The following is a 12,846-nucleotide window of genomic DNA, read 5'->3' on the forward strand; positions in this document are numbered from 1 at the left end:
ATTTTGATTGTTCAATATTATCTCTTAATTTAAGAAATATATCCTAACGAATAAAAAAATAATGTTAATATAAATTTATCTAACGATAAAAATGAATTAAGGTCCTGATAGTATGCTATTCATTTTTAGTTCTTTAAAAATTTAAAAATTTAATAAAATTTCTGCAATTTGGTGAGGCCATGTGACGCAACCATGGCGTCTACGCCCAACTTTTATTTTTTATATATATAATATAATATAATATGATATGATGTGATATAATATTGATTTTACAACTCAATTTCAATTATATTATCAAAGAATGTTTTAATTTAAATATATATTTAATTAATTCGTGCGTGGTACTTGCAGCCTAGCAAATTTAGAGGAAATTGATGCGTGTTGGGGTGGTCGCAACTTGCAAGTTGCAAGGGAGGCAGGCAGTAACCTTTCTTATACTATACTTTTTACAACTATCCATCACTTTCATCTATTTTTTGTAGAAACTGATTCATGATTTATTTATTTTACAAACATGTTTATATTAGTCAGAGTCACTGGAATGGTCAAAATGATGGAGTGTGTGTGTGACCTTGCGAGTTATATATGACCCATTGACTGAAACAATTTGGTTATATACAAATGCAAATCAATAAAAGGGAAACATGGACAAAAAGAAAGAAGGTTGTTATGTACTAAAAAAGATGACAATCACAACAAAATAGCAGCAATATTAGCTCTTACAATGTGCATGAAGATTAAATTTTAGTCAAGCCATGTCTATTTAACTTTAGTTTATAAGGAAAAGAAAGGATATTTGGTTAATTTTAATTAATGTACGTTTTGGTATTTAGAGAAAGATCAAAGAGAAGGTTGTAACTTGTAAGTAATGTACTATGTACTTTTTGGAACTAAATTTTCAGCTACCATTAAAAAAAAAAAAAAATAAAATAAAAAAGTACCACTTGACATGCCTGTTGTTCTCTAGCTATTGTCATGGTAACAACATGAGTTTTAATTAACTTAATTGGTAAAGTCCTTGATGGTTAAATAAGAAATCTAGGATTCAATCTCTGTATATATATAAAAAACCGACTAGTGTCTTAATCTAATAATAAGTTATCATCAGGAGAAGACGTCATAAATTATAACTCTCTCTCTCTCTCAAAAAAACAAAAAAAAGTCCCGGCAACATGTGTTTTGTTTACGCTACAAGTCTATAAGGAAAGCACGGAGAGCACCGTCAATAGCATAGTTGACTTTTTATTTTCTTTTGTGGTTTTTATTTTTACTTTTATATATGCTATAAGTTAAAACTGGCTCATTCAAAAAAAAATAAATAAATAAATGGTCCCCGGTAACATGTGTTTTGTTTACACTACAAGTCTATAAGGAAAGCGTGAAGAGCACCGTAAATAGCATAATTGACTTTTTATTTTCTTTTGTTTTTTATTTTATTTTTTTATATTAAATTAAGGATGATAAGTATTTTTCGTAGAAGGTGATTCATTAGGGAGTTGGGATGGAGTAGCAGTTATTGGAATGGTCAGAAAGATGGAGTGTGTGAGTAACCTTATGAGATACCTTCCTCTGTGGTTGTAGTAGTTGATACTTTTATTAAGAAATAAATTATAAACAAAAGCCATAAAGAAATACAAAAAGACTACTGAAACAGTTTGGTCATATGCAAATGCAAATCAATGAAATTAAAGTGAGACATGGGAAATCGGCGAGGTTGTGAAATTACGGACTTCTGATGTAACAACCATAGTATTGTTAAAAAAAAAAAAACTGATGTAACAACCATGTCTTTTTTTTTTTTTTTTTTCAAATACATCGGATAGAATTTCACTTTATAATCTATAATAATGGTTTCTTTATTATCAAGTCAAAATACTAATTGTCTCTTGATATATGCGGGTTTTAAATCTCAAATTTTTATTTGACCACAAAAAATTTACATTTTTTTTTTTGGAGCTACCTCAAAATCTCATATGGAAAGTTAACTAATGCTGCATTAGTTTAAGAAATATTTTTTAGAAATTTTTATAAAAAATGAAAAAAATAACTGATTATGACAAATTTTTATATTTATCTTGAAAGTGGTATAAATTTTATTTTTAAAATAAATCATTAACAAATGTCTTAGGGATACTCATTAATCGGATTCAAGAATAAAATAGTAGCATTAGTTACATATTTGGATTGAGTGCAATACCCTCCCTACTCAAAATATTTTTATCACTTTAACTTTCTTTTCTTTTCTTTTCTTTTTTACTTTTTCTCACCTTTTTTGTTTAATGATTAAAATTATTATTATTATTATTATTTTAACTCTCAATTTTAGTCATTAAGTGTTATTACATTTGTACTTGATCTCAATCCAACGCTTTCAGTGTTCAAGTGTACAACTATAGGCTGGTCTCTCTTTTGCATATGCAAATAAAACAGTCCGCCAGTTAACTTGCAAAGATTGAAAGATTACAAAGATTTCATCTTCGGTCGAGTCCTGACTATTTAATTTTAGTTTACTTATAAATAATAATAAAAAATAAAAAAGTATTTGATTTTAACTGTACGCTTTGGAATTTAAAAAATAAATAAATAAATTGGTTGCAAGTAATGTACGTCTTGGAACTAAATTTTATAGTTTCAAGTTTCAACTTACAGTACATGCGTGTTCTTTACAGCTTCAACTGAATCAACTCAACTGCCAGTAACGTCACTACTCACTACTAACATGTGTTTTGTTTCCAGGACAAGGAAAGCGTGGAGAACAGCGTCAATAGACTAATAGACCTTTTTCCTCCTCTTTCTTAATAACTTGTGGGATGAGCAAAACAAAATGAATACCACCACCTGGTGATCGACACTGACGCTATCGCACCGAAAAGCAGACCGACCAATGGAACCGAAATTGGCGAGTAATGTCTCTCTCAGATAGAGCAGCGACAACACCACACCACACCACACCACACCACTCATTGTTCCTCCTCAAGCTCCTATCTTCAATGCCACTGCACTCATAAGCTTTGATCTCAATTCTCAGGCACACTTTTTTTGTGTTTTGATACGTTTTTTATGGGTGTCAATCTAGTTATTTGGATGTGTGATTGTGGATGTAAATTTGTGGCTATATGTGTCAATTTATGGCTCAATGGCTCTGGGTGTCGATTTACCAACGCATTATCAATGGCTATATGCGTCAATTTATTGTTGATCCTTGTTATTTTTCACTTGCAATAAATTTGGCTCATATTATTTTCAATTTGCCGTCTTTATTGGTCTAAATTTGAGTTTTTTTTAGTTGCCGAGTTGATATGTGTGTGTCTATTGGAGTTAGAGATTGGTAAATTTGATTTGTATTTTTGTGTTTAGTTGGTGTTTGGTTGCCAAGAAAGTGCAAGAAAATGCAAGAAAGATTGTGATTTGATGATAGAACCAAAATTGATTGCAAGTTAAAAATAACACAAACCAAATTGACAATAACCCAAAAATGTAGAGACCAAAATAGTATTTTCACCTATTATATACACCTTTACATTTGTGAGGCCCAAAAAGTTATAATTTGTCTTTTATTCTTATTAATAATGTCCTCAAAATTTTTTACATTAGGATCCTCTTCATTTGCTTTTAAAATGTTGTGTCCATTCCAATTTTCGTGGTTAAAATTCAATATTTCATATATATAAAAGTCAATATACCAATAAGTTATGTTCAAAAGCCTTATAGTTTAACTAGAACTTCCTAACGTTCCCAATAGGGATATTCAAGATTCAATTCTCCCCCCTCCTCAACTAACAAATCATCAAACAAAAAACAAAAACTTATGTAGTCAACCACTACATCGTAATTATTGGTACTTGACTTCTTAGTATGGAAATTTCTATCAATTTTCTCAACAAAACACACATCTATGATTCCTTAAAAACCCTAAACAGCCACACAATCATCTCAATGACCAAACAATCCACATTTTTTTTAGATAGTTATTAGCAGCAGAGAGAGAAATGGGATTCTAACCACAAACATAGTACACCACAAAAAATGTTATTACAACTCGGCTATCACTCGAACTCCAAACACCATGTTTTAAATGGAGAGAGAGAGGTGCCATAAATCCCTTCTTCAAAACCTTCCACACAAATTCAAACATGGCAATTGGCACGTGGGAGATACAAGGGTTGAGGGGTTGGGAGTTTGGGACTACTTTGGGGGAAAAAGTCGAGAAGGTAGAGCAGGTCTGGGGATTTGGGAATAAAATGGAGATCGAGAAAGAAGCTCTCGTCAAGAGAGGCGGCAAGTTGGGATAAAATGTTGGCATAAGAATATAAGACAATCAATAAGTTCTCATCGGTTTTTCAAAACTTGTAGCCAATCACACCGAACCAATTCGATGGTTTTGCCTAAACTCCTACCAACCACCGTGATGGACATTGTTGGACTTTGGAAACCATCATTGCCAGTTGGCTCACCTTAGTTGGCAGTAGGGATGTAGACACAGATAATGGTATAGTAGTAGTATTCATAACCAAATAAGGGTAACATCCTTATCAATAACTAATGTCAGCAAAGATACACCATATCAATAACTGTTTATAAATCCGACTAAACAAATGTAAAATTATACACATCAAAAGATATTTCAAGGCGCCTGCCTGTTTATAAATCCGACTAAAAAAAATGTAAAATTATACACATCAAAAGATATTTCAACAGGCATTGTGGCAAAATCTGTATCTCCTATCTGGTACTGCACTGACATAATGATAAATCTCACTACAACTACAGAAACGCAATTACAGAAGAGAAGCATAAATCAAAAAAAGAGAAGACACAACATTACACAACAGAAAAGAAAAAAGGAAAATCGATTAAGAGACTTGTCAAGATGCATTTCGTGCCTTCTAATCCTGGGATTGCTAATCCCTGTCAGAGGGTAGGAACTTGTATAAGGGTAAGAATACAGACTTGCATCCGAGCTCCCAAACATCCTTGCATATACCATCTCACCAAACATCCCAATTGTCGGATTGGAGAAACTAGTCATTGCTGTACCCCCATGATGAGCTGATGCGTCTGCAGCATAACCTCCATGTAGGTGAGGGAAGAATTGCTGATGATGATATGACTGTGCCTGTGACTCAAAATAGCTTGGATGCATTTGCTGACTGGAATGTGAAGCAGAGGTTGTAGTAGTAATAAGAGAGTTCAACCCAGAAGGTGGAGGTCGATTAGGTATGACAAGACCCAAATTGGGTTTTTTGCCTTTAGAATCTGAAGAGGATGATGAGCCACGGCCATAGAGGGGGACCAACGAAGCCTGAGAGATGTTAGCTTTGCAAACCGGGCACTTTGGCTGCTCGTCTGGCTCATTGGTAGAGATTTGTACGTTGAGCCACTTGTAAATGCAAGGCCAGCAGTATAAGTGACCACAAAGGGTGACCACAGGTTCATGTGCTGATTCTAAGCATATATTACAATCAAAGCCGCCATCACCATTATCTGAGACTCTTGTTGGCGCTGAAATTGATTTCCACTTAGAATCGAAGTGCAACTCAGGTTCAAAGAAATTATGTTCCATATGTGCCCTGTTACAAAAAAGAGGTCTCATAAGGACAATGATACATGTAGAAATGTGCATAGAACGTGTGTATGTGTGTGGAAGAGAGAGACTCCCCCAATAACAAAGCATTCACTAAAGTGTTAGACTGGTACAACATTAATGATGACCTTAAGAAAATTCTTTTATGATCAAGGCTGAACTGCAATCAATAAACTTCCTAAACCAAAGTTATCAACATAAAGTTTCTCAAGCATATACAAAAGCACAAGGGAATGAGAACAAAAGGGGTCAAAGATCAAATGGTCTACATCTGAGTTAGGGACAATGACCAAATGACACGAGAAAAAATAAACGTCAAACAGCCAAACCACTTCCAATACCCACCAATTGTGGATACAAAGAATACGACCAACAAGGAAAGAAAAAAAAAATTATGCCAGGAATTTCAGCAGCATAATCTCAGATGGTCCACTTAGAACTCTCCACACCTTCCCTATCAAGCACCACTTCTAGATCAGGGGACCACTTTAGGTTTCAGAAAGTCTTATTTTGCAACATAACCAATTTCATATGAGCAGCTAACCAGGATTTTTTCTAACCCTGGATAACTTTGAAAAAACATTACTTGTTCAGAAAGATCTGGTGTTCTAAATCATTATAGTTATGCTGATTTTTTTCAACATTAGAAAATCCTCAATATGTGAAATTAACTGACTTATATGTCAGATCAAAGGCCATAAAAGGCAGGTTACTCAAAATTGAAAAGACAGCAAATACTTCTTTAGATCTTGTACAGTGATGATGAGGACCTTGTTGGACAAGTACAGAAAACTGTGACTTTTAATTTTATACCATACGTTTTAGCTATAAAGGAAAACCAAACTCTTCAATCTATCATGGCCTATAATAACCTGAACATCTGATCAGCGAGCAAAAGAAATTACAGCAAATTAATGGTCCATTTTACTGCTAAGAAATTTTCTAGGGCCAAAAGGAAAATATGAAACTTATAACCCTAAAAATAGTATATCATTGTGGGTAACATTTTAATCTTATTTCCTATCCCTCAATGAGAGGAGAAATTCTTGCCTCAAAAGATGAATACGTCTCTATCCATTGAACATCTATAAGGCTCTGCTTGATTCTAAAGATTTTTTTTTTTTTAATTTTTTGTTTGAGATCCAATGGATCTCAACAAAAAACATAAGTTTAAGATCCAGAAAGATAACTATTCACCCCGAGAAAATTGATGGGGGCAACACAAATCTCATCAAGCTTCACATAAAACAATTCCCTACCACTGAGCTAAACAAATTTACAAAGAAAAGACCCAAAAGGCAAAGATTGCTTTAAGAAACATAATTGGGGGTAATAAGAATTGGGACATTGTTTTCTGCCATTAATATCGTTCTGCAGAAAAAGGGTCAAATTCTAAACATCCGATATAAACAGAGAAAACCCATTATTTTTTACAACCTTGGAAAACAAGAAATCGCCATTAAATAAGCAAACCAAAAATTCTTGAAAACTCAGAATAGAACACGAAACATACCTTGTACGGAGAAAAAATATGCTTAATGAATCAAGACCTTGAATGAAACTCTGATCAACAGGGAATTATTAGATGGAGGACACTAGAGAGGTTGGATTTTGTGAAAAAGGAAAGATATTTTCACTTGTCTTCTTTTGGGGTGTGAGGAATGAAAGATATTGAGAAGGTTGGTGACCAGGTGGGTATCGGTAATATTTATATACAAAAGGAAGTGTTTTATTATTATTATTATTATTATTTATTTTATTTTAGAAACAAAATCACTCAAGGGACTGGTAGATGGTAATATATCGGTAATATTTATATACAAAAGAAAGTGTTTTCTTTTAATATTATTATTTTTTATTTTATTTTAGAAACAAACACACTCGAGGGAGATGGTAATATATCACATATAAGTCTACCTTTTATTCTTATTTTTTTAAAAGAAATAATAATGCAAAGAAATCTATGCGCTTCTTAATTTGTACGCGTGGACGTTTATGAAATTCTCTATTGGTATTTGTACTGGGGCCTGCCTCCGCAACTCATAAAGTAAGAGCAGTGGCAACGTGTCAAAGATCTATCAGTTTTTCAGCTATGTCAATCTCTCAAGACCGTCCGATAGGCCTTAGAATGAACGAAGGGGCCGTGTCAGCTCATATGTGGCGGGATCAAATTTGCATGACTTTGAATGATCCCATCCTCTTCTAGAAATTATTCTTTCAACATTTTACCTAATTTACACGAATTAATAAATGATGTTATAAAACGTTTTTTTCTTGAAATTCCAATACAAAATGATGTTATAAAACCTGTTTTCTCCTCCTTCTTTCATCCTTTTTTTTTTTTTATACATTTTTTTTAATGACAAAATTCTTCATCTTCTTTCATATTTTTTTTTTACTTTCTTTTTAAAAAAAATGTTATATCCACAATATTTTTACAACAAATACTATGTAGCAAATTGTTACCTATTGTTATTAATGAGACAAAAAAGAAATTTTAATTGTAACTTCAAATGAAATTAGAACCAATAAAAACTAGTTACTTATAATTTGTTGAAAAAGTGTTTTGAAAATATTGTGAACGTAACGCTTATCTTCTTTTAATGACGAAAGAAATAAGGGGTCGAGCGCGGGATCATAGTCCCCCAACCATCTAAACCCTATACGAGTATAATGTGAGACCCCCAAGCAATTATTATTTGTATATTATATAATTAGTGTGATAAGATGAGATGTATTATTGTTTGATTCCTTTGTTTATGACATGGCTCTCATCATAAAAGTTGAGATGAATCTTTTTGATAATTTGATGGTTCATGGATAGAAGAATTTGACTTCTTGACATTTTTTATGAAAGCACTAAAAAATATCAATTAAATTACAAAATTTTTGGCAACGATAATGATAGGTGATAAAGTAATGAAGCTATTTACCCATGTGACATGTGGTAGATCTCTCGAGACTTGTATCCGTCTTCTAAGGGATTGTAATGCAATGAGGAAATTATGGTGTCAAGCTAATACTAGTAGATGGGATAGCAATTTTTTTAATACAGAATAACATTAGTACACAAAAATCATGTCTCTGGTTTTCACCAAATACGCCTAGGCAAACTAAAGATCTGATTGCTAGTATTTTTGATATCCCTACTACGACTCAACTCGGAACCTATTTAGGAACTCCTATTTTTACTATCCATCGAAAGGCTAATGCCTATCAATACTTAGTTGATAAAATCCAGAAGAAGATTGAGGGTTGGCAAGTTAAATATCTTTCTGTTGCGGGTTGTGTCACTTTGATCAAATCCACATCGGCCTCCATCCTTATTCATGTCATGCAAACCACCCTCCTCTCGCAAAAAATTTGTCGGCAACTAGATAAATTAAATTGTAAATTCTTATGGGGAGACACCACCCACCACAAACACTGTCATATGGTTAGTAGGGAAATCTTAACTACTCCTAAGGATGCAGGTGGTCTAGGTATTAAATCTTTGTGCCATATGAATATGGCTTTGCTCATGAATCAGGCCTAGAGCCTTCAACAACATTCATCCATGCTATGGGCTCAAGTATTGAAACCCAAATACTTTCTCCATACAAACATTTTCGAGAGTGTCATAAACCCTAGAATGTCTCACATTTGGGAAGCCATCCATGTAGGAATACAATGGCTTTGACACAGTATGAAATGGATATTAGGGGATGGTCAAACCATTTGAGTTTGAGAGGATCATTGGATCCCTGGTGGTTCGCTACGAAGTCGTATTGAAGGTCCTCTTATGCCAAATGAGGAGCAGAGATTGGATCTACAATTTCCCCTCCCGACGCATCTTGAACAACTTATTAAAGGTATTCCTGTGGTCCAGTTGACTAGGTTGTTTGATTCTCTTTTCTGGCCAGAAAATAATAGTGTTTGTTTGTTCAGTTTTGCATTGAAGTTGTTATACCAACAAGCTAATGCTCCTTTTGTGAAGTCTCTTTGACATTGGATCAGGAAACTCCAAATTTTCATTTGGAAGTCAATGCATAATTAGTTACCTACTCGCCACTATCTGGCTTTCTCTCACCCAGAAATAGATAACTGATGTCCTAGGTGTAATACTCTTGAAACCACTATTCATATCTTAAGAGATTGCCCTTGGGCTAAGATAGTCTGGTGTCAATCTCTAGGTGTCCTGCCCCTATCACTCTTCAACTAACACTCAAACTTGGCTTCAAACAAATGCTACACTGGATACTTTTATCTTCCATCATCAGTTTCCTTGGAAGATTTACTTCCCCTTCCTCTATTGGCACTCATTGTTAGCTAGGAATGAGCGTATTTTTAATCATCGATCCAGCTCCCAATCTCGCCTTGTCCACAAAGCGATTCAGTTAGCTACAAAAAATATTTTATTTCGCTTGCCCCGCTTAAACTATCAAAATTGGTATTCCCAAGACTATAAAATGGATTGCTCCACTAGAGCCTTTTATAAAATTAAATATGGAATGCAATTCTTTAGGTAATTCTGAATTGATTAGTGCAAGCAATTTGTTACATAATAGTTCCAATTCATTGATTTCAGGTTTTTCATTAAGCATGGGTATTGCTTCTAATAACATTGCTGAGTTGGGGGTAGTTCGCCAGGGTCTCCTTCTGGCATGGGATTTGGGTTTTGAATTTATTCACCTTGAAATTGATTCTATGACAATTCTTTCATGGTTAACCACTAATCATGATATCTCACTAGATGCTATCCCACTATTCCATGATTGCAGGAACCTTATGGAGCATGATTGAACCATCCAGGTGTACCACATATTCTATGAAGCTAATGGCTGAGCGGTTGGTTTAGGAAAGAGGGGAAATCAACAACAATACTTTTTGGAAATCTATGATACCTGTCTCGCTTTTGTATATGTGCCTTTTGTATGGGATATGGAAAACCTTGGGACTACTAGAATGTGTCCCTTAAAGGTTGTAATGCCTGTTGTTATATGAACTTATATATAATTAAATAATACACCCCCCCCCCCTTTATAAAAAAAAAAAAAAAAAAAAAAGAAAAAGAAAAAGAAAAAAGAATAGTCTATGTGATGATACGATTTATGGTAGGAACATTCCTTGAAGTTGCTTCTTTTGTTTTGGTATTTGCTTCTTGGGTTTTGGTATTTGGAAGCTTTGGCTATATATATCGAAATAAGAGAGTAATCAAACTAAACAATACTGTGAAATTTTGGTGAAGGAAGTGAGAAACATGGAAACTGAGTTTTTCTTTTGTGCTGGGAGGGTGAAGCATACAAGTGGCAAGTTTCTAGTTAAGGTTAGATGAAAGAAACCTAAGCCAAATTGGATTAAGTTGAATACTGATGGTTCGGCCTTAGATATTCCCGGATTGGCTGGCAATGGTGGTATAATCAAAGATCATAATGGCACTTGGGTTGCAAGTTTGCAAGAGCTATTAGCATTGCTACTAGTATTAAGGCCAAGCTATGGGTGTTTCAAGATGTGCTCATAATATGTTCATCTCTTGGAATTCAATCACTAGAGATAGAGTTGGATGTAAAAGTTGTTGTGGAGTGGGTGTCGAGTCAAGCTCATTCAATTATTGCACATTCACATTCCTCTCTTATTGTGGATTACAGAAGTTTGGTGAGTCCATTTCTCAAGGTGCAGATCAAGCATTGCTATAGAGAAGCCAACCAATGTATTAGTGAGCTTACCAATTTGGAGCTAAGTTAGAACAAGATTTTATTGTCTATGATTCTCTACTTTAGAGATCAATTTGTTGTTGTTTTAAGATTTTTCTAGCATGTATTTTGAGAGGCTTAATCCTTACTCTGTTCCTTAATTTTCACCCTAAGTAATAAGATCTTGGTTTACCAAAAAAGAAAAAAAAAAAACTATTTACCCAATTTTTTACAATTTAATAAGGGTACGTTTGATACATTGAACGAGGATTACGACAATAATGGTAATCTTTATTACTAGGAATAAAATATATTGTAATTGAATAACTAAACAGATTTATAAGTTTGGTTAAGTTGTAACATTAGAACTAGACTTAAGATATATTTTAAGAAATATCTTACTCATAAGATATATTTTAAGAAATATCTTACTCATACAATTATATTTCCTAAATAATAATATTTTTTAAATTTGAGAGAGAGATTAGTTATTTTTTGATATTTTTTATTTTCAAATTTTTTATGCATATATGGAAAGTTCGTTTATTTGGAAATATATTAATTTTAGAAATTATTACACCTATTAAGGAATAGTTATTACAACCATTTTAAATAAGAATAATTATTCTTCATTTTAAATAATAGATATTCATAAAGAATTGCTATTTTTTGTAATAAAAATATAACCAAACTACCACATAATTATACTATTAAAATAACTATTACATTATAGTACCTATTATAATTTATCGAACATACCCTAAGTTGTTAATAGTAAATAATAAACTATATTCCTATATTTCAAATTGTTTGTACTATTTCAAATTTTAACTTTTAAGGAAATATCATTTAATATCTTGTCTTCAAAGTTTATATCAGCTTCCAAGACTACCCTCATTAATTAAAAATTTAGAAAAATAATGGCATTGAATTTTTAAATAAATTTATGCAAAGAAATCTATGCACTTCTTAAACTCATAAAGTAAGAGCAGTGGCAACGTGTCAAAGATCTATCAGCATTTCAGCTATGTCAATCTCTCAAGACCGTCTGATAGGCCTTAGAATGAACGAAGGGGCCGTGTCAACTCATATGTGGCGAGATCAAATTTGCATGACTTTGAATGATCCCATTCTCTTCTAGAAATTATTCTTTCAACATTTTACCTAATTTACACGAATTAATAAATGATGTTATAAAACGTTTTTTTCCTGAAATTCCAATGCAAAATGATGTTATAAAACGTGTTTCCTCCTCCTTCTTTCATTTTCTTTTTTTTTTTTTTTTTTTTTTTTTTTTTTTTTTTACTTTTTTTTTAATGACAAAATTCTTCATCTTTTTTCACTTTTTTTATTTACTTTCTTTTAAAAAAAAGTTATGTCCACAATATTTTTACAACAAATACTGTGTAGCAAATTGTTATCGATTGTCATTAATGGGACAAAAAGCAATTTCAATTATAGCTTCAAATCAAATTAGAACCAGTAATAACTAGTCACTTATGATTTGTTGTAAAAGTGTTTTAAAAATATTGTAGACGTAACGCTTATCTTCTTATCTTCTTTTAATGACGAAAGAAATAAGGGGTCGAG

General features: G+C 32.8%; 1 protein-coding gene across 1 annotated transcript; it reads right to left on the minus strand.

Moving 5' to 3' along the window:
* Nucleotides 1-4,620: 4,620 nt before the first annotated feature.
* On the minus strand, nucleotides 4,621-7,278 carry LOC126694995 (E3 ubiquitin-protein ligase RMA1H1-like). The gene is made up of 2 exons (XM_050391583.1): nucleotides 7,098-7,278; nucleotides 4,621-5,570 (listed from the first exon to the last, which is right to left on the minus strand). The coding sequence occupies exon 2, from the start codon at nucleotides 5,561-5,563 to the stop codon at nucleotides 4,799-4,801; it is 765 nt and encodes a 254-aa protein (XP_050247540.1). The 5' UTR covers nucleotides 5,564-5,570; nucleotides 7,098-7,278; the 3' UTR covers nucleotides 4,621-4,798.
* Between the last annotated feature and the right edge of the window lie 5,568 nt (nucleotides 7,279-12,846).

The sequence above is a fragment of the Quercus robur genome, chromosome 8, assembly GCF_932294415.1.
Source record: "Quercus robur chromosome 8, dhQueRobu3.1, whole genome shotgun sequence".
NCBI lineage: Eukaryota > Viridiplantae > Streptophyta > Magnoliopsida > Fagales > Fagaceae > Quercus > Quercus robur.